General features: G+C 37.5%; 1 protein-coding gene across 1 annotated transcript in view; it reads left to right on the forward strand.

Moving 5' to 3' along the window:
* Positions 1–27,890, forward strand: part of TESK1 (testis associated actin remodelling kinase 1) — a 1,265,203-nt gene that overhangs the window by 1,156,890 nt on the left and 80,423 nt on the right. The window contains exon 8 of the mRNA XM_044076820.1: positions 15,779–15,865. Coding sequence (XP_043932755.1) covers positions 15,779–15,865 — 87 coding nt within the window. The remainder of the gene's footprint in view (positions 1–15,778; positions 15,866–27,890) is intronic.

The following is a 27,890-nucleotide window of genomic DNA, read 5'->3' on the forward strand; positions in this document are numbered from 1 at the left end:
TTGCTGTAGTCAGGGCTTCATTCCAGTGCTCCCCCAGGTTGATGTATGCGTCTATTTTTAACCAAGCTTTAAATTATCTACCATACACGTACCTTCAGTAATCTTTCCCTCCACATGTCAGAGTGGGCATCTTTACTCATTTTCACATTCACAAACTCAAGTAGTGCTACAGCCCTGTGTTTTATATTTATATATAGAGACACACACACACACATCTTCACTGTGTATTACTTTAAACTACCTGTGGTGGAGTTCCATGGGATATATGCAAAAATGCACCCATAAAGACTTAAAAAGTAAAAAATCCTGAGCATTCAATCAGAAGTCATGTAGCCAAAATACTGGTATGTCATTAAGCAGTCATTTGCATATATCCAATGGGCCTCCAATGCAGAAGGCTTAAGGTATTACACAGTGAAGACTTTTAAGTTGACTGAGTCTTTCTTGCAGTTAGTACTCAATGGTCTGTCCTTGTAATTTTTCTGTCCTTTACACGCGCGCGCATGGCGTGTGTGTGTGTGTTTGTGTGTGTGTTCGTGTCTAAATATGCATATAAATATATATAAAACCTTTTGCCTCTACACCTATGCTCAGGACTTGCTTTGGTGCTGGGCAACTGTATAATCGAACACAAACATGAGAAAGGTAAGCAACATACTTTGTTGTGCACATGTGCCTACATGTGCATATACATGCAAGCACACACCACAGGTTATTTTTTGTATGTCTTGACAGTCATGCACAGCCTGCTGCAGCCGTGAAGATCAAGACATAGATGGGTTAAGACCACAAAACGGAGGATCTGAAAACCGAAGTGTTATAACGCAGCAACACTAAAATATTAATACTTGTGTTTGAATAACTTTACTACAGAAAATAAGTAGTCCTACAGCAGAAGTTTTAAAAAGTTGTCTTAGTATTAGTCAATTTTAGAATGTTTTATATTTTAAATAACTGACTGCTGTTAATAATGTTATAGTTTAGAATACTTTTTTTTTGGGGGGGGGTCGAAGTATAATCAGTTTACATATGTACTTTTCCATTATGTTTGTGCAGCACTAGTAAAGCAGTCACACTCCTTGCGTACATTGTTATCAGTAACTTGGCATTGTTAAGCACGCAAATCGAAGATCAGTCTTAATCCCATGTTTGATTTAATATTGCTTATTAAGCAAAAACAGTTAAACACACAGATTAATTGTTTACAACTGAACTTAAGCTCCGGAATTACAAAAAGAAAAATCTGTGGTATCCCTCGAAATCTCAGAAAATCCATTATGCGACTGGGTCAAAAACAAACCGAGCAAAAACTTCACAGTGTGGAGGATGTGAAGTTCACTCCTTGAAATACGCAACGCACGTAGTTCAATAATAAAATTCGAACTTTACAGTAAGTACTACAAAATAAAGTAGTAGGTAGTCCACAGCTGAGTTAAAAATGGAGTATCCTTTATTGAAACACACAAGGATATTCTATTTTTAACTGAGGCTGAAGATATAACGAATGTACTTGCCGATAAGTTTAGCTCTAACTTTACACCTTTCTCCCCTCTGTCTAACCTGAAACTGGGTCACCCACAATTATAAGAAGCTAGAAAATACAGCATTGATGGGTACTGACAATACCCCTGGAAGCATCTTAAATAGCATGACACACGATTTAGGCACACCCCTAAAAGCACAATTTAATCCCCATCTCCATACAGGATTTTGTATCAAGTGAATGAAGAACAGCTGCAGTCATTCCCCCGCATAAGGGAGGACATGCAACAGACCCATAAGTCTGACCAGTCTCACAGGCAAAGCCATGGAAAGACTTTTGGACGTAATCATTCAGGACATACAGGAACCTCCAAACACATACGGGAACCTCCAAACACTGAACCCATCTCGGTTTGGATTTGTCAAGGGCATATAATGCTTACTCAGCCTGATGGATTTTTTTTTTTTTTTTTTGAAATGTTGCCAAAGCAGTTAATGAAAGCAAAATGGTCGACCTGGCCAAAGCTTTTGGCACAATTCTCCACTCAGTTATAGTAAAAAAAAATTGGTAAATAACCTGGGAATAAACCACTATGTCGCCCACTAGATTGCCAACTGGATCACAGATAGGATGCAGGAAATCAAAACAAGGGAAGTTACCTCCACAAAGAGACCAGTCACCAGTGGTGTCCCCCAGGATTTTGTGCTGGGATTACTACTGTTTGACTTCTACTTTTCTGAAGTAAAAGCCGATATGAATGGGCTCTGTCTGACGAAGTTTGCAGATGACTGTAATCTAGAAGCAGTCATTGACTCCCCCAAGTGACTTAGTCAACCTGCAGGAAGATTTGTCCCAAATAAGTAACTGGTGCTAAAATCATGGACTGAAACTAAATGCCAAAAAATGCATTATTGTATCCTTTGAGAAGCTATCTACCCTAGGGAACTACCACACTGACAGTACACCCCTAAGAGTTGACACAATTGTTTGGGATTTGGGAACTTGGACAATGACCTAACCTTTGACCAACATGTGTCTGTTGTAAGAAAGTTCTTCTATATTGCACAGCTTATGAACAAATGGATTGCTTCTAGATTTAGGGATGTCATTGTCCCCCTTTACTCAGCCCTTATTAGGCCACTCATTGAATGTAATGCCTCCTTTGGCATGCATCTGTCCAGACACGTGCAACAACTGGAACGCCCATAGAGATAACTTACTAAAAAGATACAAGTCCTAAACAACATGTCCTATGTGGACCAACTCAAAGCCCTGTTACTATACTCTGTATCCTACAGACTCCTAAAAGGTGACCTGTGTTTGGCATACAAGGCATCCTTCAACCCAGTACTGATGAATTTATTGCACATCATCTCAAATGGTGTCAGAAATACTCAAAGTAAGGATCTAAACCTCTTCAGCAACATCAACAGACTGGTTTGGAGGGACATGTACATCTCCCAGAGTATACCGCTGCTCTGGAATAGACTCCCCGTCCACATAAAACAAAGTTCAGCCCTGTCAATATTCAAGTGCAATTTGGGCCTAGGGCTGCAAAAGAGAAAATTTACCTGAGGATTGCACCCTGTACTACTAATGGACGCAGCTCTTAAATGCTTTATCCCATGCGTGGGTTCCATCATATTATCTATTGTATGATCTCTGTTTAGGGTATTGTATAATTATTGTCCATAGGATGGGTGTGGCCAGTCTCTAATCAAATGGGCAGGTTAATTTGAGCAGAAAAAATAATCTGGCTAGCCTTAAAATAGTCCTCAAGGGCAGCTAGTCTTACATTTCCCTATGAGCCTATTATTTTAACCCAGCTCAACAAAAATAACTCTGTAATGAAGTTAACTTCTCCAGGTATAAGTCATAGCATATTATTTAAGTCATGTTTGCACTGAAGCAACTCCTTACATTCCCAAAATGTATGCTCCTAAGAATCTCTTTCTGGACTGTCACATCTCCAACATATGCCTCTTGTTTTACATGAACATTTTTCTGGTCTTGTAGGGAGCATAGAAATATTTGGATAAACATTTCCTTACAAAAATTCTAAATTTTCTTGATTTAGTTGCATATCTAAGATTAAGACCCATTTCCCTCAACTACTTATCTGTACTATCTTTATTTAATAGTATCCTCCATGCCATTTTTGCCTTTGTACTGCATTGTCTTCTCCAGTCTAATAATGCCTTATATCTCTACTTACTCTTTTCTGGTCTAAAATTTCTGTTCTAGAGTTAGTTATAAAATCTATGTGTGATTTAACAAAGTTACTTTTCAACCTCCGAGTCTCCTCCGATTTTATTACTTCATCTCTTTTTTTATCATCATCTGCTAAATTCTCAGTTTTCTTTCTTCACCAAATACTCATGACATTTTTTCTTGTGTCTTTCTTCTTGCTTTATATAGTGAAACCTATTGACGATTATGCATTTTTCCAAAGTCTAACATCCTCTAACCTAAAAACTTGCATAATATTTGTATGTGTACAAGACTATACATAATGATATTTATATTAATTTTTTAGATCTACTCAAATGTGATCCTGTTATCTTGTTGAGAGCTATGCCTGTTATATGCTTTCATCTTTGCCAGTAGTCTGTTTCCTTAATCAAATAATGTAAGTTTTGAGGCCTTATGTCTCCTTGTTTGGAAACCCAAAATTACCTTTTTTTTTTCTTTGCCAGCATGTCTTTTCCATTGCACTCTTTCCCTTTGATATCCCAAAGAAACTCCTTAATTTCCTCTTTCATATTCATCCTTATCTGGTGTCTCGATTGAGTGATACATAAGCCTAACCTACATAAGGAACTAGCTGAACTAAAAACATCTGAATCACTTGTATCTTATCTGTTGCTGTGAGAATTTCCATAGTCTAGTCCTGCCTATAATCTTTTATAGTTTCTTCCTGCATTTCCTTAGCTGCTTGGTCAACATCCTGTTACAACCAAATGCCCAAGACTTCATCCTGTCATCACTCCACAAAAAGGAGAATTTCTTTACAAAGTCATGTATTGGGGCATAAATCATCACTATAGCATTTGTTTTAGATTCATTTAATTTGTATCCTGCTATATGATTGAAGTCTTTCTACTTTTGTTAACCGAGTAAGTTACTTGTCTAAAGTATGTTGCAGTTTCTTGTGTGTTAGTCTCAATCTCTACATGTTGCGTGCATAGTGTACTGTAATAAATCACCTTTACATTCATAGTTTTTGTGGGTTCGCTTCTACCTTTCCATTCTCATAATTCCGGATTTTAGTAAGCATCCTTTCAGTCCTTTCTTGCCTCAAACATCGAGTCACAAAATGTGACTGCTCCTAGGGTTGTTACCAAAAATAATTGTTTTAAAGCTATTGCTCTATATTCATTCATGTTTTCTAAACATTCTTGTATAGTGTGCCACGTTTTTTTTTTTTTTCCTTTTGTAAATCCGTTACTTTTTAAGCCCCCTGCATAACTACTGTAGCTTTTATTCCATATCTTATTTACATTCATTGCAGCCACATTTTTCTTCATCATCAGGATGGCACAGTGGTGCAGCGGTTGCGTTGTCGCCTCACAGAAGAGGTTCTCTGGTTCGATTCTTGGCTGGGATGCCTTCTGTGCTGAGTCTGCATGTCCTCCCTGCGTTAATGTGGGTTTCCTCTGGGTGCTCCGGTTTCCTCCCACATTACAAAGACATGTGTCTGGAGCATTTCTCCCCGGGCCTCCACTGAAAATTGGCTTCATTCCAAGTCTGACTTTCCCAGTAAACAAATGTTAAATAAATAAAAATCTTAACAATTATCCCATTTCTTTGCAAGGATTTTAATGCATAGATTTAACTCTAATAACATTTAAGTTAGTTTCATCTACCCAATCACTAAATAACTTCTTTTTCAAAAGGAATAGTGGAAAATAAGTGTTTATCAGAATGTACTTTTACTTGCTTACAGATCTTAATTTGTGTAAGTGCACGATCTGATCCTATCATCAGATGTGTTTTCATGGTTCAGATCCTTTTACATTAGTCTCCTGATCTGTTGTCCTCTTCATTGCATTAACCAGTGGGTCTCATAGGCTACTTTTCTACAACTTGACCTTCCTGACTTCATCTCCTCCCTATACCCACAATGCCCCACTCCCCTAACATACCTCAGATCTCATTTGCCTCACTTGGCTTCAGCAGCAAGTTCGCCTGGCTCTTGAGCTTCCTCCATTTGTGACCGCGTTTACTTCTTTTTGTGAATAATTTTCCTTTTCTTTACTTCTAAATACCTTGTATGTAAATCATCTCAACAAACACTGGCTATGCTCCTGCACCAACCCAGGTTAACTCACTCCTTCCTCTTCTATCCTCTCTATCCTTACATTAACTTTGTATGTGTGCTTTCTGACAAAAAAAAAAATTCATACATGATATTTTGTTTGAAATTTTTAAATTAATGTTCCCTACTTGCTGCTTTTTTGTAAAAATTGTATTTACCAATGTCTATGTTCTGTTTCCTATATGTTTTTTATATCTGTAATTTACCCTTGGAGCTTTTCTCCCCGGGCCTCTACTGAAAATGGACATATATCCAGCTAGACTAGCCCGGTCAACAAATGTAAAATAAAATAAAGAAAAATAAAATTGTAGTTGACCTCCCTCTCACTTTTTCAGGCTAATTTGGTTAGTTTCCTTTCCCCTCCTTAATAGCATTTCTTTGTGGCTAGTACTCTCTTATTTCTTCTTTCCTTAAAAAAAAGTTTCTCTCTTTCAGTTTTTCTGTGATTTTTTACATGATGTCTGAGCAGAATCCTCAAGGTTTTTAAAAATGCACTTACTGTAGATGGATGATTCCCCTGTCTGATGCCCACAGGGAGTGTGTTTATTGCTTGGGGCCTTCAGTCATTCACTTCAGACACAGACTTTGAGGATTGAGAAGGTTCACTGCAGTCCCCTCCGGTGGATGTTAAATTTGGTGAAATTCTTTATATAATCTGCAAGAGGGAAAATTGGCTAGCAGACCCTTTTTGAGGCCTAAGGCTTAGCACCTTCTATTTCTTGGGTTGCTGTTCTGGCAGACTATCATCTAATTGACCTGTCAGTCAGGAAAGCATGGCAAGAGCTAGATACTTGTGAATCCATACCCTAGAAGTTAGATAAGATATTGAGACCCCTTCCCCCAGGACAGACAATTATTGAAATGTCCCTTCATTGGTTCCAGCAGTAACTAAAAAAAAAGAGAGAGAGAGGTTACAGAAGATACAGCCACTGTTCATCTGCCCAGCAGAGAATTTCAGACTAAGAAGCAATTAGCTCCATGGCGCATACAATAAGTACATAGTGTTATAGTATATACTACTAGATGATAGGGGTTCTAATCTCAGAAAGGGCAAGTCTGTGAGTATGTATAAATATATCCCCTTGCAGCAGTGCGCCTGTCTTGTCTGTGTGCAGTGGTTATACATTTTAGTAGATGGGAGTTTGGCATAATGGTTAAGGTGTTTACCTTACAAACACACGATGCAGGGTTTGATTCTCACATGGGGAAACTTGGCTAGGCTTAAAATGGCTCACAGGGGGAGTTAGCCTAGTACTAACCTAAAGTGTTCGTTCAACCAAAGCTTTGTGCTTACCTTTTAATGTCAATGGTCTCTGGCTGACTAAATTTGCAGATGATGGCAAATTAGGAGCTGTCGTTGAATCTCACACTGACACAAATGTTCTCCAGGAGGGGCTGACACAGACAAGCAACTGATGTCAGAGCCATGGACTAAAACTAAATGCCAAGAAATGCATAATAGTATCCTTTGGGAAGTCATCCATCCCTGGTAACTGTCATATTGACAACACACCCTTAGAGTTGACCCAGTAGTCAGGGACTTAGGGACACATACAGATAGTAATCTAGCCTTTGATCATCACATGTCTACAGTGGTGAGGAAATCATTCTGTGTTGCACAGCTTATAAATAAATCTATGGCATCTAAGTCCAAGGAAGTCATTGTTCCATTGTATTCGGCATTCATCAGACCTATCATTGAGTACAGTGCCCCCTTTGGTATGTACCTAACCAGGCATATCCAACAACTGGAAAGTCCACAGGGGTTCCTCACTAAAAGAATACAGGGTATAAGTAATGTCCTGTGCAGACCGGCTCAGGGTCCTATCCCTGTATTCAGTGTCCAACAGACCTTTTGAGGGGAGATCTATGCTTGGCATACAGGGCATTGTCAGACCCCACTCAGATGGACCTCATGCATATCCACAAAACAAACAGCACCAGAATTACTCGTTCTAAAGACTTAAACCTTGCCTGTGATATAAATAGGACCTGCTGGAGAGATAGGTATGTATCCTAGAGACTACCCTGTCTGTGGTACAGCCTCCCCTTCCATGTGAAGCAGAGTTTCCTCCCTAACCCAATTCAAGTGCAAAGTTGAAGAGCAACAGTTATCCTCATTGTCCCATACTGGCCTGACATATTTGGTTTCCTCTAGTTTTGTCTTGCTTTAAAGAACCCCCTTGGCTTTTAGATCCTGGGAAGGATCTGTTATACACCCATGTGAGATGACTTACCCGGAGCTTTACAATCTAAAACTAGCTTTTTTTTGTTTGTTTTTTTGTTTTTTTTTTACAGTTACCATGTTGGCCAGTGGCCCTTCATTTATCTAACAAAGTAGTTTGAATTATTTCTTTCTTCCTAGAAAGAGCCTGCCTGAAAGATCTACCACAGTAAATGGAAATGATTTACAGCTTGGACATCAGTTCAAAACATAACTACGGTGGTGGTGCTGGGGTAGCGTCATCGCCTCACAGTAAGACATTCTCCTGTTTGATTCTCAGCTAAAGCGTCTTCTGTGTGGAGACATGCGTGAATGGGCGTACCTTCGTTGAAGGTTGTGCTTCAGGGCTGGCAACTCGGTACATAAAAATCTACTGCCAATCATTAGCGGACCGGAGTTACACTGTGGCGACCTCTAACCGGGAAAAGCTGAAAGATACAACATCATCAGTTCAAATCATTAATCCATCTACCACTTCCATTGCAGAAATTTTGCACTTCTTGGCAAGTATGCACAATTTCAGGTTCCGTTTTTCCTTTGTAAAAGGTACAGTTGGCTGCAATTTCTAGTTTGTTTTCATTTTGGAATTGCTTACTGTTTAGCTTCTCATAGGCTCTAAAGCCTTCTTGAAAGTCATTTTTCACCTCAGTGCCCCCCCCCCCCCCCCCCAGTAAAGAAGCAGTACCATCTTGAAGCATTCGTTCTAGAGGCATTGACAAAGCTGTCCTTTGAACTAGCTTTTTCTCTTCAACTCAAGTTTGTGTTTTATAAAGTCTTGTTTTTGGTGGTCGTAAATTCAGCCAAAAAAGTTTCGGAGTTCCATACCTTGTCAGTAGTTTGACCATACTTGATTTTTCACAAAAACAGTGTTTCCCTGCATACTTAACCTCTCCTTTGTCATAAGATGGCACATGAAACAAATTTAAATCAACCCATCCATCAACCAGTATTTTTCCCTAATTATGCTAACATCAAGGAATACAATCTGCATACAGTGGAAATTCACAGTCAGTTATGAATTTATTAGCACCGTACCAAATCAGTCAAAAAAGAGCCTCAACCATTTGTTTACTTTGCTAATAACAAGCTGGATTCAAATGTATTCAATTCAGTTGTGTCCAGGAGACTTTCTGACTGCATTTTCTGTGTTTATTCTAGCCATAATTAACCATTGTAAAAGAGGCCAAATGCACATTCTGCGGGAGTGGTTGCTACCTCTACAGCCTTCTTCAGGAATTTTATTGATATTTTTGCTGCATCATCTTGGTCTACCATGCATACCTTTTGCAAACATTCGAAGTTAGATCTAATCTCGAGGTTAAGGGCTTCCTTTGTTGCCCATATCCTCAAAAGTCTCATGTTTTGATACCACCCAAGTGCTTCAGTAACAAGGGATTCTGACCCATCATTTGGATTGTCAGGAGTAGGATGTGGTAGTTATGTAGTTAACATAATGCTTGATCCTTTCATCCTTGTTCACCTGATATGACAGTCCTCTTTCCTTCCTCTGTCTAGTTATCTGTGAAAGATCTGGAAGTTTGTTCTTCTTTCAGGAAATGCCATTAACATCACCCTCAGTCTTTGGTAGTGTCACAGATGCATTGTGGGAAGCAGAAATTTAGAGGAGCTCAAGGCTGGAGCACTAGTTTTGCCAACATGGATCTGACAGGTGGTCCATAGTTCTGTCAGTTGTATCGAACACACAAGGATGAAAGACTGTAGTGTTATAGTAAGTGTATAACTACCCTTTATATATTCAGTTCTGCTTCTTGTAACATTATTACATCTGCATTACTATTGTAAATATAGGTCAGTACCCTGTATTGTTTTTTCTCATCAACAAACCCATTTATGTTCCAAACAAAATGTTGTCAAAGTAAAGACTTCTTTTTATTCTACTTAACTTGTGCTCTGTATCTTTTTGTTATAAACAGGTCCTTCATTGTGTTTAATCACTCTGTATCCTTTTATATACATTTCTGAAGTGTTGTTTCAAATGAACAGTCTGTCTCTCTAACATGTACAAACCGCTCCCTCTTCAAGAAACAAACAACTTAACTATATATGTATTTTTGCAATGCCATAGAGCTGATACTGTAAACAAACAGTGTGTTGCTAAATAGCCAGTAAATATTTCAGGTGCTGCAGCTGCTTTTAAAGTATTGAGTTTTATTATCCAGATACAACTCCTCCACCATCTTGAAAACTAGTTGAGCTTATCAAGGAAGGTAAATTACATTCCAAGAGCACCAGAGCCATGCCAGTCTGGACAAATTTATTTTATATGGATTTGTTTTCTGGGGTAGAGTACTTATGTCCATGGATATTTTTCATACTCAGCCTTGGAGTGGTGTCTTAAGTGACTTGCTCACAGGGACACAGGCAGGGAAGGCTAAGGGAATCAAACATTGCACCACTGGACCACAGGAAACAGCTCTTTAACAGCTCCTTACTAAGCCAACTGCCAGACTGTTAGATTAACAACATGCCAAATATGACAAGAAAGTGAAATGCAGTCATTATTTTCTTAGTGGTTGTTCTAGATCGTAGTGATTCCAAAATACCTTCCAGTGTTCATATTTTCAGTTATACCAAGCCAACACCTGCAGTTAGTCTTTCTAGTGCAATATTTTTGTGAATCTTTCTTTCTGTCCTCTTTTGGTTAACAAAATGATTTTGCAGGCATTCCTAGTCTTAGCACATGCATAATCAGAAATAAATGTTATACAATACTGTCTGTTGGTTTCCATCACATAATATATTAGCTTCCCTTTTCTTTCATTATTTAGTTCTCCGTCTTTCCTTCTACAGTATCATAGTACTTTTATTAGAAACAAGAGCAACATGAAGAGAGTTTACACTTTGAAAACAGGCACTTTTTATCAGTCTGCAGCATAGGTCTCCCCATTTAGTTAAAAATAATCTTTCACTTTTAAGTAAAATTTTGGCCAATATAATACTTAGCACTTTTATATTAATCAGAAATATATTTTTTCAAGTGCATATTGATTTCAGTGATTTAAGATGTTATTCAGAATGCAGTTCACATTTCAGACTTTCACATCCTTTGCTATGAAAGCATGTATTTGTTTTTTAATGGTGTCCTCATTCAAAGTTGTCACTGCATTTTTTATGGAGTGTTACACTTTTTGAAAACTGACTCGTCTCTTTTTTGAAAGCAGGATAGAGGACTTTTGCAGCAAATCTCAAGTGCCAATCACTGGCTGTTCTACAACTGCTGACTGGTTGCTCGTGCCTTTACCACCATCTCCTTTCCCAGCTGTTTGTTCTGTTCTTGCCAGTTTATCTTCTGCCCGTTGAGTCTCTGTAGGTTTTTAATTCATTTGGTTAGAATACTCTAAGTAAAGCAGGAACTATTAACTTAAAACAAAAGGTTCATTTATCTGCAGAATCTTATGGAAAGAAGAGCATTTCTGTTAATTTGTGTTAGTGTCAGAGATCAACCGATACAGTAAGGAAGCTTCTGTTATTTTTGGCTGGTATAGGCTAACATTCACACATTGTTGATGTAGCCGTTTCTTTTTTAGGCCACTTGCACATTCATCGTAGTGTCTTGTCTTGAAGGATTAAAGAAAAATATCAAAGTTTTGTTGAGGTGTAGCTATATAAATGCACAAGAAAATCCACTCAGCCTGTTTAATTTAGAAGTTCAGTATTTCCAGGCAGTGAGTTTAAAGTGAAGATAGCAATCCTGTGTTAGTATCTAAAATCAAAGATGTCATCACTACCTTGTGTTGTTCCTCTGTCTGAACTAAAACTGAACTTTTTCAGTATTTTTAAATGTTGTGGCTAAAAAATGTTTAGTAGCTCCAATAACATTAAAGCTTGACTAATCTATGGACATGTTACATCTGAGTGCCCCATTGTCCTTCCCCAAGTATTGCATTAGAATAGGGTCGATGTCCTCCTTTTTAGCAAGTGTTCCATTTGTGTGGCCATGCCCTGACCCCCAGGAAATGAATTTAGAGAGATGACTAGTACTGTACAACTGTTAAGTTCAGAGGACTCTTGGATCGATTCTCAGACCATAACCAAGTTATTAAAAATTCAAGTTGTGAATGCCAAGAAATTAATTTCAAGAGCAAAGATGAAGTACTGAATCATGGCCTCCATGTCAGGAACACACAGAAGAGGGATACGACTGGTGACCCAATGATAGTTCTTTGTAGTGCACAAAGCTTTATCTGCTCCATGTACTGCAAGTTGCAGAAAAATATGGAGGAGCATGAAGTGTTTTAGTGTATTTCAAAGCCTTTGAAAGCCAGTAAAACACAGATCTGCCAAACAAACAAGCAGTTGGAAATAAAGTGGAGCTCTAAAGAATGAATCTTCTTTCCAGCACACTTTTTATGTTATTTCCAGCAGACTTTTTATGTTATTTCTAGCATACTTTTTATGTTATTTCCAGCACACTTTTTATGTTATTTCTAGCACACTTTTTATGTTATTTCTAACACTCTTTGTATGTTATTTCCAGCACACTTTTTATGTTTTCCAGCACACTTTTTATGTTATTTCTAACACACTTTTTATGTTATTTCTAGCACACTTTTTATGTTATTTCTAACGGTCTTTGTGTGTTATTTCTAGCACACTTTTTATGTTATTTCTAACACTTTTTATGTTATTTCTAACACTCTTTGTATGTTATTTCTAGCACACTTTTTATAACACTCTTTGTATGTTATTTCTAACACTTTTTATTTCTAACACTCTTTGTATGTTATTTCTAGCACACTTTTTATGTTATTTCTAGCACACTTTTTATGTTATTTCTAGCACACTTTGTATGTTATTTCTAGCACACTTTTTATGTTATTTCTAGCACACTTTTTATGTTATTTCTACCACACTTTTTATGTTATTTCTAACACTCTTTGTATGTTATTTCTAACACTTTTTATGTTATTTCTAACACTCTTTGTATGTTATTTCTAGCACACTTTTTGTTATTTCTAACACTCTTTGTATGTTATTTCTAGCACACTTTTTATTTTATTTTTAACACACTTTTTATGTTATTTCTAACACTCTGTATGTTATTTCTAGCACACTTTTTATGTTATTTCTAACAGTCTTTGTGTGTTATTTCTAGCACACTTTTTATGTTATTTCTAGCACACTTTTTATGTTATTTCTAACACACTTTTCATGTTATTTCTAACACTCTTTGTATGTTATTTCTAACACACTTTTTGTTATTTCTAACACTCTTTGTATGTTATTTCCAGCACACTTTTTATGTTATTTCTAACACACTTTTTATGTTATTTCTAGCACACTTTGTATGTTATTTCTAGCACACTTTGTATGTTATTTCTACCACACTTTTTATGTTATTTCTACCACACTTTTTATGTTATTTCTAGCACACTTTTTATGTTATTTCTAACAGTCTTTGTATGTTATTTCTAGCACACTTTTTATGTTATTTCTAACACTTTTTATGTTATTTCTAACACTCTTTTTATGTTATTTCTAGCACTCTTTGTATGTTATTTCTAACCGTCTTTGTATGGTATTTCTAGCACACTTTTTATGTTATTTCTAGCACACTTTTTATGTTATTTCTACCACACTTTTTATGTTATTTTTAACACTCTTTGTATGTTATTTCTAGCACACTTTCTATGTTATTTCTAACAGTCTTTGTATGTTATTTCTAGCACACTTTGTATGCTATTTCTACCACACTTTTTATGTTATTTCTACCACACTTTTTATGTTATTTCTAGCACACTTTCTATGTTATTTCTAACAGTCTTTGTATGTTATTTCTAGCACACTTTTTATGTTATTTCTAACACTTTTTATGTTATTTCTAACACACTTTTTATGTTATTTCTAACACTCTTTGTATGTTATTTCTAACACTTTTTATGTTATTTCTAGCACACTTTTTTATGTTATTTCTAACACTCTTTGTATGTTATTTGTAGCACTCTTTGTATGTGTGGCACAACAAGATATCTAGCAGCTTTACCTTCACACTGTATATTTTTTTCTCAGAAAATCATCTCAGACCATTTTAGCCTTTACACTCTACCACAGGTCTTGCCAGCTGTCATTGTCTGCTGTCACTCCTAGTACAAGACCCAATCTTAACAGCACTTCAGGGACGCCTAACAAAGAAGCTTGTGTTTGGTAAGCTTGTATTTCTCGCAGTAATGGAGTGTAATCCCAGTGCTTTATGCATTACATTGGATTTATTTTTACACAGGACTTAATGAATTGAGTCTTTTAAACAATAAAAAGAAACCCATTTAGAGTCTTTATTCCACATTGTAATCATTTCTTTGACCATTCTTTGACGTTTCCTTTCTTTTCCATTTATGGATTACTGCCCCAGGTATTGAATGGTTCACATTCCTTCTAGTTATTCTACATGTAAGTATCTATGTATTGTGTGTTGCTGTTTAACTACGTGATTTCAGTGGATAGTACAAGCTATAGGCAGTTTTTTACATGCCAATGGGTAAAAAAAAAAAGAGAGAGAGGGAGAGAAAGCTTTAGTTCTACTGTAAAATGCCGACTTCCTGAAAGCCATTTGGCCAAAATGATGGGAAAAAAAATGCCTAAAGCACAGAAGGGGGAAAAACGGGTTTGTTTTTTGCAGGGGGCAAGCACCCCCACACACACACACACACAATATGGGGGCAAGCCCCTACACCTACAAACTTTTTATATATATATATATATATATATATATTATATATATATATATATATATATATATATATATATATATATATATACATACAAACTCTGTGGTTGAACCAGTTCAAGAAGGGTGAAGTCTCCCTAAACAAGTGAATCATTACTTGCACATACTGGCAGTGATTTCATGTGGAAAACAGCATTTGGTGTTATGCCTTTGATCATTTTTTTCATCCTCAAGTAGTTTCACCTCAGTCAACTGTAGTGTAGTGTGAAGGTAACCGTCATTGCTGTGGTAGCAGTTAAGTAAAAGTATGAGAAGAAATCCATACAACTAAATTCTCTGCAAGTGTCAAGGCTGGTTGCAAGGAATAGTCATCTAGAAAGTGTCATAACTTTTGCACAGTCTCAAATTAGATACAACAGTATACATTTAACTGAGTAGCAATGAAGATAACCAGGTATTGCAGGCAGGAGATGAAGGGTAATGTAGTCTACATAAAATTTTTATTGAACTAAAAGATCAGCCGTAGTCAGCACTGTGGTTCTGTGGCCGATGCATCTGTCCCTTAGCTGTAAGGTTTGAGGTGTAATCCTGATGTAGTTGATTGAAGTTTATGTTCTCTCTGGTATATGCTTTACGTTTCTGTGGATACTACTGTTTCTTCCCTCCTCCCAAGTTGGATTGGCTTCTGTAAACTTTCCATATTTATTGCACGTATCCTTTCTAATGTCCGAGAGCTCATGGCTGACAAGGGACTGAGAAGAACCAATCCTCCCAAGTTGGATTGGCTTCTGTAAACTTTCCATATTTATTGCACGTATCCTTTCTACTGTCAGAGAGCTCATGGCTGACAAGGGACTGAGAAGAACCAATTTGCCTACCCGGTTAAGCAATGTGTAACCTAAATTAAGCTGTCAGTGGTACGGTTTGTGTTTATTCTCAGCTGTTGATTACTCTGGTGCTTTTTCAGTATATCCAGGCATGTAGTAAATAAATAAGAAATAGGTAGTTTTAGTTATTTGCGAATTATAGGGTAGTACACACAGTAATTTATTCTCTCTTATTTTGCAGGACTTTGGTTTGGACGTGGAAGCCTTCCAGCAAATGGTTGGAGATTGTCCTCCTCCTTTCCTTCAGCTCGCCTACTGCTGCTGCAACGTAAGAACAGCCGTAACTAATTATTCTGTGTAATACAGTAAACGCACACACATTTTAACTTTTTCTGTTTAGTAAATGTAAGCGCGCACACCTTAATTATTGAGTTTACACATACTGGCTGAAGTTTTATTTTCCTTTTTTTCTTCCAGTTTAACTTTATTGTGTTTCTGTCGTAGCTCTTTGGTAGCCATCAGGGTTAACACTGCTGCTTAGATGACCTTCAGTTGCGCTGTTTTCCTTTCCATGTTGGAAGTTATTTCCCGTAGCTTTTCCATGTTAGAACTTATTTAGCACTAATGCCATGACCACTATCTTGTCTGTACTCTATCTCATCCTGTGGGCTTTCATGTTTTCGTTTTAGTCCCCTATCGTTTACTAACGTCCCTGTTCAGAGTCTGTCCTCTGTTGTGTCTGCTGATGTAGTCCGTCACCAGTATAAGCAGGAGTGGGTTTGGAGTTGAACCCTAATGCACACCCACTCTCACTGGGAAACCCTCTGTGAGACCAAAACTGTTTGTACTTGTCTTACTGGGTTCTTGTGTATAACTTACACTAATTCTAACAAGTTCAAGTATAGGAACAATACTAGAGAAGTAGTCACTTGAGACCATGAGAGATAAAGCCACATAAGCCTTTAAGTAGTCATCCTTTTTGAGAACTTAATAGCAGAGGGGTAGCTGGCTGAACAAGCACCTTGGGCCAGAGGGCCAGACCCTGAACTAACACCCCACTCCCTTGCTCAACTGGAAGAGCCAAAGTAAAAATGACAGCTATGATTGACTGCTCATGGCAGTCTGGAGCGCACACACCTTCCCAGACACATGCCCCCTCCAAGACCCTGGCCTCTTTCCTGCCACAGCTCTTCCTTGGAAGAGCACACAAAAATGGGGCAGCTCTAATAGACTGCTCACAGCAGTCTGAAACGCACACATTCTCCCTGCCACAGCTCTTCTTTGGAATTGGGGGAGGGAGACAGCACCGATAGACTGCTCACTGCAGTCTGTAGCACACTCCCCCTCCCTGCCACAACCCATCATTGGAGGTACCATAAAAAGAGCATCTCTGATAGGCTGCTAATGGCAGTCTGGAGCACACACCCCCTCCCAGACACACCCCTACAAGACTCATGAGAAATGCCGGTACAGAAAGAAGAATGGAGCAACAGCACTTCAGGATTGCTGTCTTTAACACCTTGCACCCGAGACAAAACTGTGTTCGCTCCAACCTTGGTACTCTGCTGCCTAATAAAGTCCATTTCCCAAATCAAGCAGGGTCATACATGATACTCCTGGTGTACATTTGGGTCTACCCATCCAGTCATCAAGACTAGCCTTAAAGGCAGACAAAGTAGTCGTACTTGCTTTACCTCTTGTGGTAACTTATTTCATAGGCTGGGAATACATTGAGTTAGGATCAGTGAGACTTATTTGTTGGTGTAAATTTAGGTCCCTGATATGGGTGTTGAAACAGTGCACGGCTACCCAAGCCAGCTTTCTTGGGACTGCAAATCTTGGAGTGCCTAGCTGGATTGTTTCTTCATATCCAGCTGGACTGTTTCTTCATATACAACTTCTTCTCTACTGTGTGTCTTACTGCAAACATTGGTTTGTTTATACTACATCCTGATCTGAACTGCTTTATTTCCTGTCTTACATTCTATTACTCTGCATATACATTTATCAGTTACCCCTCAAGCACTTCCATACCGTGTGACAGGTGTTTGATACGTCTGTACTGCCCAAAGTTGTGAACATCCCCTTATTCTTGTACACTGGCATTAAAGTGCTTTTTCTCCAGTCGTCCTAGTTATCTCTCTCTCCCAATCTCTCATTCTGCCTCTCCATACTGCATTGGGTACTCTTGAAAGCCATTTCCTCCTTAATTCACACGATATGTTGATGATATCTGCCATGACTTCATCTGAACTTGCCGTTTTCCCTGACTTCAGTTGCATGCTGCTGTAGAGTGGGTTCTTTTTCTTTCAATGCAGGTTATGCATGTGGTAATACAGCTTCATTTTCTGTTCATTCATAAGCATCTTGACGCACTCCTTCCATCTGCTCTTGATGTCCTCTAGACTGGAGAGCAGATTGTTGCTGTCTTATGAATGGTGTCTGCTGACCAATTTTCTTTATCTTTCTGTCATTGCCTTACAACCTAATAGAGCTCCGTTGTGTCATCTGCACATTCTGTGCTAGCTGGTAGGGTTTCTCTGATACCTTGTTTTTTGCTGTTTTGACAACTGTCTTAGATTCTTTGCTAGACAACTAGTAATATTTCTTAGCCTGGTTTGTCTTCTCTATTTCCCGTTTCTTTCTTTTGAAAACTTCTTGGAATTGTGCATTCCAGCAGCAGCTTTCCTTAAGGACTTTATTTTCGTACCTGCCGTGGCTACATATCTGTTCTGTGTCTTCAGACATACTGTTTGTGCTTTTTTTACTGGGTATGACTTTGCAGCCTCTGATTTGACCCCAGTATCCTTTCCTGACTAGCAGAAAGTCTTGCCGAATTGGCTGCTGCTTTTGTGACTCTCTGAAACTATGTATTTGTAATTATTAAGTTGTTTGCCAGACAGAAGTCTAGAATGATTTTTCCTGCATTATTCCTTTTACTCCACTCATCTGAATCTAGGCAGTCCTTATATCTTGTTCTGTCTGTCCTGATATGAGCATTCAAGTCCACCATTACTAAGTCCATTTCATTTTCTCCCACTTTTTCAAAGAGGTCCTCAACTGTTATCTAAATGCTGTCTCTACCTCACCATCACAGTCCTGCTGTGAAGCATAGTCTGAAGTCATGAATACTCCCCTGCCTGTACACTGGAGTATGATTGCCATGAGTTATCACTGTCCTCAGAAGTCTCTCTCTAAGTACAGTTCCCACACCATTTCTAGTCTGTCTTCTCCCTGAGTAGTAGAATGTGGGTGGGTCCCTGGCCAAGAGACTTTGCTGTGTTGCCCTTCATCGAGACTTTGCTGTGTTGCCCTTCATATTTTCTGTAACATCAAGTCATTCACTTCCGAGCACTGTCCTGTCAGCAAACCTATATTCAGTGTGGCAGTTTGTTTATTTTTAGCAGGTTGGTTGATTTTACATCCAGCTTTTGCTCAACAGTTCCAGGTAACCTTGTCTGGACAACTGGGCACCAACCAGCCAGTAGCATACTGACCCAGAACTCCTTGAGTTTTATAGTGGACACTGATTAATAGAGGTATTTACACCCCTCCCATTGTTAAGCTGGGTCCCTGAAATCAGTCAAAGTAGGCCAGGTCCTCCGTGTACTTAGCACAACCTAAAACACACCTTTTCAGCGATATTAGTTGATGTGAAAGATCTGATAGAGCCAGTTATTAGTGCCTAGTCCTGATGCGACATGCAGTCTGTGGTCCATGTTCTTCTCTCTAGGGGATATGGTACACCTCACTTGCTGAGTAAAGCAGTTGTTCTATATGATGATTCCCTTGATAGGCACCACTAAGAATTTGTGCTTCTACCCATAACTGCATTCATTTCTTGTTTTATCTCTTGCTGTATAAATCTCCAGTGCAACTAGGAGGTTTGGGTTTGAATCCAGCACCCCTCTTTCTTGAGGCAAAAACACCCAACATGTTTCTCATCTTATAGTTGATCCTAAATCTTCAAAAAGATCTTTGTGGAACTGTTGGCAACTTTATTTAAATAGTGATCGGTTAACTTGTCATCTTTAATTATAATTAAATGGGTGTGCATTTCTTTGCAAACGATCTTTAGATTTATTATAATATATGCTATTAGATTTTATAATGAATGCATAATTTATTGGTCTAGCAATCATAGTAAATCCTAGCCGAATAAGAGAGTCATAGCCCATTCTGAGCACATTGCTGTAAAATTAGCTTCGGCCCATGAATTGTTCATTCTGTAGTTTTCATTTGTAGGGTTTTACTTCCTTTTGTTTGCTTGTGATACCTTTTTTTTTCTTTCACTCACTTCAGATTTATTTTTCAAGATCGGACTGTAAGCAGTTGCTTAATTTTTTTTTTTTTTTTTTAACTGAAGTCATAGTTAATGTGCCCCCCCCCCATATGTCTCTGATAGAGGAAAACAGGAATGCCCAAATTAATATACCCCCCACATAACTTTTAGAAAGTTATTAAGTAACATACCCCTCCTAATAAACGTCCATGGTACACAGAGTACAGTTGGGTTGGATTGCATGGCTAGGTTTATAAAGGTGCTGGTGGTCATTAGCCTAGTATATAAATATGAAGTTTAAGCGCAGCCCATTTAATGTCTGAATGATCTAAACCTGCAATTAATCATCCATCTGCTCTTTGTAATTTCGTATTTCATGTATGTACAGTATAAGAGTTTGTAATTTTTAAATTTCTAGCAGATTCATTTGAAAAGCAGTGGAGGTCAGTTTTTAACTCATAACTGTAGAGGACTAAGAGGACAGAAATTAGTTGAAAAAGTATAATGCAGTATAATGACTTTGAACTGAAAAGAAACTAGATCCTTTTTCATTAGATGTAAATGCTTTTAGGGTCTCTCAAATTAAAATTTTGAATAAGATCTAGTATGGTTCGATTCTCAGCTAGAGTGTCTTCTGCGTGGAGACTTACGTGAATGGGTGTACCTTCGTTGAAGGTTGTGCATCAGGGCTGGTAAATCGGCACGTAAAAATCAACTACCAATCATTAGTGGACTGGAGTTCCGCTATGGCAATCCCTAACCGGGAAAAGCCGAAAGACACAACATTGTTATCCTTAGCAAAGTGTAAGTGGAATGTGAGCCTCTCTTTCTATCAAGTGACATACTTTGAAGTGAAGTTCAGTCTCTAGCCATAGGGGTATAATACAAGTATATTTATCTAATAATTGAAATGTATTGGACAAATGTTTAATTGTTTGCAAGATGTGGAACAGTTTCATTTATCAAAAAAATGGTTTTAATGTAGAGGATTATGATCAGGTCTGCAGTCGTAATGAGCTTATTATGTGTTCAAGTCATGGATGCCAATAAATTCACTTCGAGCAAAGCTTCAGTGGTAAGTCTCAGCATCCAAGCTGAAGTCGCGTAGTAAACGGTTATAATGAAACTTTCTCTTATCCATGTACTTTCACTTGTAGAAAAAAAAATGTCGGAGCTCAAAGTGATTTACCAGCTTTCAAAGTGTAAATGACGTAGCACTATCAGACAAATGGCAGGCAGAAACAGTGCCCCTTTGTAAATCTAATGGCTTTACAAGTTGTGAACCATTTTGTTGTGACGTACTGTGTGGCAGAGTGAAATTCTAACAGCGTCTAAAAGTTGTTTTACCTTCTGCTGTTCATTACCAGTTGGTACTGTAGTCTTTCAACCTCTGTTGAAACCCAGTCTTAACAGAGCTTGTGTGTAATTAACAATATTTTTTAAACTCTTCTAAGTGTTGATACGATCTGATCTTTCTGTAGGAATCTGCTTATCAAGTTTCATCTTTTCCAAGATTTCTGAGCATAATCATAGACTTTAAGAGCTACAGGTTTTTAACATGTAATGCCATATAAAAAATCTGAATCAAAGCCAGACATTTCCCTCTTGGCATTGATTTTGTAATCAAGTTAGGAAACTCATTGCTGCTGTTTGAATTGTAATGACCTTCAGCCAATTCTGAGCTACCCAGACTTAAGCAAACAGGCTCCTTGACGTAATGCAGTTTGGCCAGGACTTTATCTTTACTTTGTATGTCTTTAAGATTCCATATCTGTAGCATTGTAAACTTTTTATACCCAAACGAATAAGCAGCATACATATGCACTGGACTTTTGTTGTTTAGTCATTTATTCAAATTTGCATGCCTGGACTGTCTTTCAAGAGCTGCTTCCTGCAGATTGACATTCTTCACTTCAGTAACGCTGTCTATCCACTTTAACCTGTGACACACCTTTCTTCTTTTGCCTTTGATTTTTCCCAGCATCAGTGTTTTCTCAGGTGAATTCTCTTTTTGCATTATATGACCAAAGTTTTTGAGTCTGTTTTCTAGCAGGCCATCTTCTGGACTATAACATATCTAAATAGAAGTCGTTCCTTTGAAGCACAGATTCATATTTCACAGTGTGTGTGTTTCATTTGGACAATCCAAATAGTTTTGTAGATTTCTAACCCTTTTTGTAAAATGTTAAACAGCACCATCAAACCAATATCCACCTTGGTAATAAGTATGCTAAATTTGCCACTTTGTTATCCACTCAACTCGCACCGCAATGTTACATTGTGTAAACACTTAAAACCTGAGGCAAATATTTCTATTACAAGAACCTAAAGAGATGCCTTTGCAGATGTGAGACTCTTAATTAAGCCCACAACTGCAAAAATAAGGGGCTCTGACTTGCCCTTTTCCCAATGTCTAGCAACTGTTAGGTGGAATATGTAGAAGTAGTGAACGGGGATGTAGGAGGTAAAACCCTATGTGAAAAAAGTTTTTTAAAAAAGATTTTTACAGTTGTAGAAAGGCTGTCAACTTAAATTGACATTTCCTGTTATCAGAGAAGATGCTTCAGTGTTTCCACTAGGAAAGATGCCATTGTGTAATCCTCATTCCACTAAATAGACTATAAGAACAGTTCTATCCTAAACAGAATAGAATATAAAATAATTGTATCCTAAACAGTGGATATATAAAGAGAGGAAAAGTGATTTGTTTTATATACAAAGAAAAAGTTGCAACTAACAGTCATATGTTATTCAGAAGCTTCTTAACATTAGAGCAATAGAATAGCTTTTCTGTATTCTTGACGGCAAAGAATGGTGTGAAAGGCTGCTCCCTGTAAATATCAGCAGGTCAGTAATGTACAACCAAGTTTTGTTTCTACAGTAATACAAGCATACTCTATTTACATTACATTATGATTATTATGTTGAAATAAGGATTCTAAAACATTCTACATATACCTTCACAAAAAAAGTAAATATGAGAAAATGCAGAATCTTCCTAAAATGAATAATATTGAAGGTCTAAATAAAATGTTTGATAAAAATTAAAAGATCAGTATATTGATTCTAGAAAAGTGTGTTATGGTTATAAACAGAAAATAGGTTTTTGGCTAACTTTTGCTAACTATAACCAGTGTGTGCATATGTAAAGTTTTGGCCACATATATACATTAGTATGTTTTCCTGTTCTTTTTGCCCCATGTTGTGTCATCATTGAGCATCCCCCAATCAGACATGCCCATATTTCTTAGTTCACTAAGTGCATACTCCTGTATGCTTGCAAGAAAAGCTACCACCAAGTGGTGCCTTGGTTGGCCAGAAGTGACCCACATGCACAGTTGCTTTGACCCACTCTAAGTGACTGTGGCAGTGTTTCTGCTGCTCATCTCCACCCTCCCCCAAGGTAGAAATGCTTACCCTTTGTTCCAGTGTTGTCAAGTCACTGAGTCACTAACTGAACTCGGGTTGCCTGGGAGGTAGTCAAACTTTATCCCTCTGTCACTGGAGCTGACAGTATGTCTCTATTGATAATTACAGCAGAAAATATTGGGTAGCACACTAGCAGATTAGTTAGCATTGCTGCTTCTCAGTACTTGGCTGGATTGCATTCACTGCAGAGTCTTAGCTGTTTAGACCAGTTTCCTCCCACATCCCAGTGACATGCCGTACATAAAGTAGCAATCCTATAAATTATCCATTGTGCATTCCTTGTGTGTGTGTGTGTGTGTGTGTGTGTGTGTGTGTGTGTACCTTCTCAATCTTGGTTGTGAGGATTACGTTGCCATCTCCTTACACTGTGTACCTTGTCCCAACCGAATGCTGACATTAGCTTTAGTTCCCATGGGGACCATCCACTGGATTAAGTGGGTAACTGAAGAATGAGTGAAAGAAAAAAAAACATTCTGAAAAATAAAATAAGCATTTAAAAAAAATTGCACAGTAATTAGGAACCACATTGTCAGTTTCATCAAACTATTAACAAGTGCAAATTTAATATTACAGGTGTGTGCCTATTAAGGCTTTACTGATGTTGGCTGCCAAAAAGGCAATTACTGGGTAAAGGAAATGAAAATATAAACCAGCTGTAATTGAAGTACTGAATATTATAAAGGGTACAAAAGAATTGGAGGTGAGATCTTTGAAAGTGGGAGGACCAAATTGCACAGAAATAAATGGAATTTTTTTGGGAACAATACATGCAGAATAATGCTCAATGCCGCGGTGGTACGGCAGTAGCGTTGTTACCTCACAGCAAGAGGTTCTCCCGTTTGATTCTCGGCATGGCTTGGGAGTGCCTTCTGTGTGGAGTCTACATGTCCTCCCTGCGGTTGGGTAGCATTCGAAAGACATGCGTACATAAATGGGCGTGCCTTCGTTGAAGGTTGGGCGTCAAGCTGGCACCTCGGCATTGTAAAAATCTACTGCCAATCATTAGCGGTTCGGAGTTCCGCTGTGGCGACCCCTTACCAGGAAAAAGCTGAAAGACAAACAACAACAACATGCAGAATAATGCTCAGTTGGAGGAGCAAGTTTTAAGATATGACAAGAATTTTGTTTCATGTGCAAAGAGCATTTCTCCCCGGGCCTCCGCTGAAAACAGGCTCTGTGGAACCTAGTCGGACATTCCCGGTCAACAAATGTTAAATAAAAATAAATAAATAAATAAAATAAAATGTAATGTTGGAATTAATTCAAATTAATAAAGAAATCATTTATAAAATCCAAACCCCTTGACCGCATGGCTGGAACAAAGTGAGCACTCTGACAGTTAAAAACACCAAAAAAATACACACGAACTCCAAAATATATTTTAGCACTTTGGTTCTTTACTTTAAGAACTTCATTAGAAATAACTTAGACACCATGAAATTCATTTCAGTAGAAAATCAGAAATGTCACTTAATTACATCCAATATGATTCATACAAAAATGTAAAACAAACAAGATTTATTTGTTAAAGGCATATAGTCTAGAAATACTGTCCACACTTAAAAACATTTACACTAACACATCAATAACAAATACTCACTCAGATGACCTTATACTTAGAAAACGTTTTACAGAAATCATGTCATTAAGTCCTGGAGGAAAATCAGCTCTTAAAAAACTTGCCATTTTAGTTCTTGTCATTCCAAGTAGTTATTAAATCCATCTACAAATATATTCTGATTAACCTTTTCAATCACAAAAAATCAAATTTATGAAAATCTGTGCAACATACACCGTGCTTTGCTAATGCAGTCATGTCCTGGTTTTTGAATGCCAACACATGTTCCCTTATTCTTTGTGAAAGTTTTCTATATTTTGAATATAGAAACAATACCTGTTGGTACAGGATGCTAAGTGAATAATCCCTTCTGTATTGCAATTAAATCTATCCTTAGAAATAAAATTAAATCCACAGTGTTTGAAATAAAAATTGCTTGATATACCTACAAAACTTACAATTATTGCAAGGAACGGTCCCACATGGAGATCTAACTGAAACATAATTCTTAGCATGATTTTGTTTAATAACTGCTTTACATTTTTATATTTTCGTATACGAAATGTGGCTGTATGACAGTAATGGACATTTACTATGGCTTGCAGTATTTTCTAATAATGTATTTGTAGTCATGTCATATTTTGAAGTTATTGATTTAATGAAGATGTTTAAAAAACAAATGTACGCATACAAAAAAAGTGATATGTTCTGACTGTGTAAACTGCACTTGGGCATCAGTATTTTATTTGTTGAATGCTGAAAGAACAATCCCACAAACTCTGATTACTAAAAATAAAAGCGCTCAGAATATTTAAATGCATGTGCACAGGATAATAAACTACTGCAAAACTCAAGTTCTTCAAAACAGAGTAATTGAAATCTCCTTAGTGCATTTAAAAAAGCCAATATCATAATTTATCATTTGTTTTAAATAAATACCAGTTACTTCCAATAACCACAAATCTCGTATATTAAGGTTCAAATCTCATATGTTAAGGTTCAAGTGAAAGTTCAACAAATAAAAAAAAAAACACAGTAAGCAGAATTATCCTAGCCAAAAGTATGTATCAGTTTTTCAGATTTAGGAGGTAGTGGTATCATCTGTAATTAAAAGTGATACAGTTCATCTAACTGGAAATTATCAGAGGTTACCCTTATCTTTTTTTTTACTGTTCTTGTATATATCTAGTTCCCCATTTACAGTTAATAATGCCCAGTTTAAGATAGTGGGTTGTAAAATTTAAAAACTAATTGTCCCTTTATACGATGCAATACACCCTTGTGAGATTTTAAATATGAGATTACTTAAACTTTGAACTTTGTTCCAGAAATATAATGCAACCTGAACTAAAATCAGCACATTCCTTTTAAATCACGTAGAATTTCTGCTTTCTGTCATTTTTAATTTTTCCAAATCTTTTGCGTTACTAATACCATAATAGGAATGGACCCCATTGCTAAGTCAAAGTACGATTTAAGTTCATGAAATTAGTATTGTTTCACTCTTTGATGTCAGCCAAAAGTACTCTTCGCAACACCCACAATGTGCCCAGTAATGACTCCTGCAATTTGTACGGAGTTGGATGTATCGGTAACCTATCTAAATACGATTGTAGATTCTTTTTTATAAGACCCGTTGCTTCTACTACTATTGGAACTATCTGGGCATCTTTCTTCCACATTGCTGTCATTTCTGCTTGCAGATTCTGATATTTTATGACTGTGGGTTCCTCTGTGTATGCAGGACACTGTAGTCACTGGGTATGGCAATTTCAATGATCAATGCTACTTTTGTCTTCTTTTCTTGGACTACTATATCCGGTTTTCTAACATCTATCTTTTGAACTGTTGGTAGTGGATGATCCCATGTGATATAGACTTCATCATTTTCTATGATGCTTTGTGGATCATGTTTCCAGTGCTTTTCAGCCACTTCAGTACCATAATGTTTGCACAATCCCCAGTGCAACAGTCTTGCTACATTGTTATACCTTTCAGTATACATTCCTTCTGCCATTAATATGTCACAACAAGTAACGAGGTGTGCAACTGTTTCCAATTCTGTTTTGCAAAACCTACATTTGTCTGTTTCTGCCACAGGTTCAATGGACTTTGTAAACCAATGTGTACGTAGCCCATTGTCTTGTGCCGCCAATGTTGACCTTTCATCTCTTGTTTTGAATTCGCCTCTCCTTAACCATTCCTGCATTCGTTCCCAATCAACTTGAGGTTCTTCCAGACGTTTTCTATACTTGCAACTATATTTATGCATTTTACACATTTCTTGCCTTCTCATCTGGTCCTTCACCTTATATTCTTTCTTTTGGTTTTTTTTTGGCACATTCAGTTGCTGGCTGGTTTTTATCCAGTTGTGGTTTGATTTCCATTCCTGCTTGACGCCAATATGCTTCTGCTAGATTAAGCAGGGAAGTCATCTTAGATTTATTCACCTCATGTTTCTAAACTTTCACTACATTTAGGTCTTGTGAGGTAAGCAGATATGTGTGGAGACCCACAATTACAGATCAATACATGTAATCAATGTCAAGGAGGCCCATCCCTCCTTCAGAACTGGGAATATATAATCTTGGTATGCACTGATTTTTTATAAATCACTTGGTGAGCATGTAGCATCCTTCTTGTTTTCCTATCTAATCTGTCCAACACGTTTTGGGGCTAATCAGTCACTCTAAAACTGTAAGTTAGGACAGGAAGAGCAAATTGGTGTATAGCTTGGATTTTGTTCCTAGACGTCGGTGTTGTTTTCAGGATTAATTTAAGTCTTCTAAACTACTCCATACTAAGTTTTTTGCATTTGTTCATGTTTTATTGTTGATCCTTCATCAATTCCCAAATATTTATGGACTCCCTCTTGCTCAAGTTCTTTTATAGCACATTCTTGTCCCAAAGTGATGTTGGTGCTGCAGTTTTCCTGCTTTAAAGGTTGCTTTTGCACATTTATCAAGACCAAATGACCTTATTATATCATCTGAAAAAGTTTTGACAACTTGCAGTTGTACTTTCAGTTCCTTATCTGATGAGATATACAGTTTCAAATCATCAACAAAGAGAAGATGACAAGTC

Source organism: Protopterus annectens, chromosome 1.part1 (assembly GCF_019279795.1).
Source record: "Protopterus annectens isolate FY-2018-M chromosome 1.part1, PAN1.0, whole genome shotgun sequence".
NCBI classification, from domain to species: Eukaryota; Metazoa; Chordata; order Ceratodontiformes; family Protopteridae; genus Protopterus; species Protopterus annectens.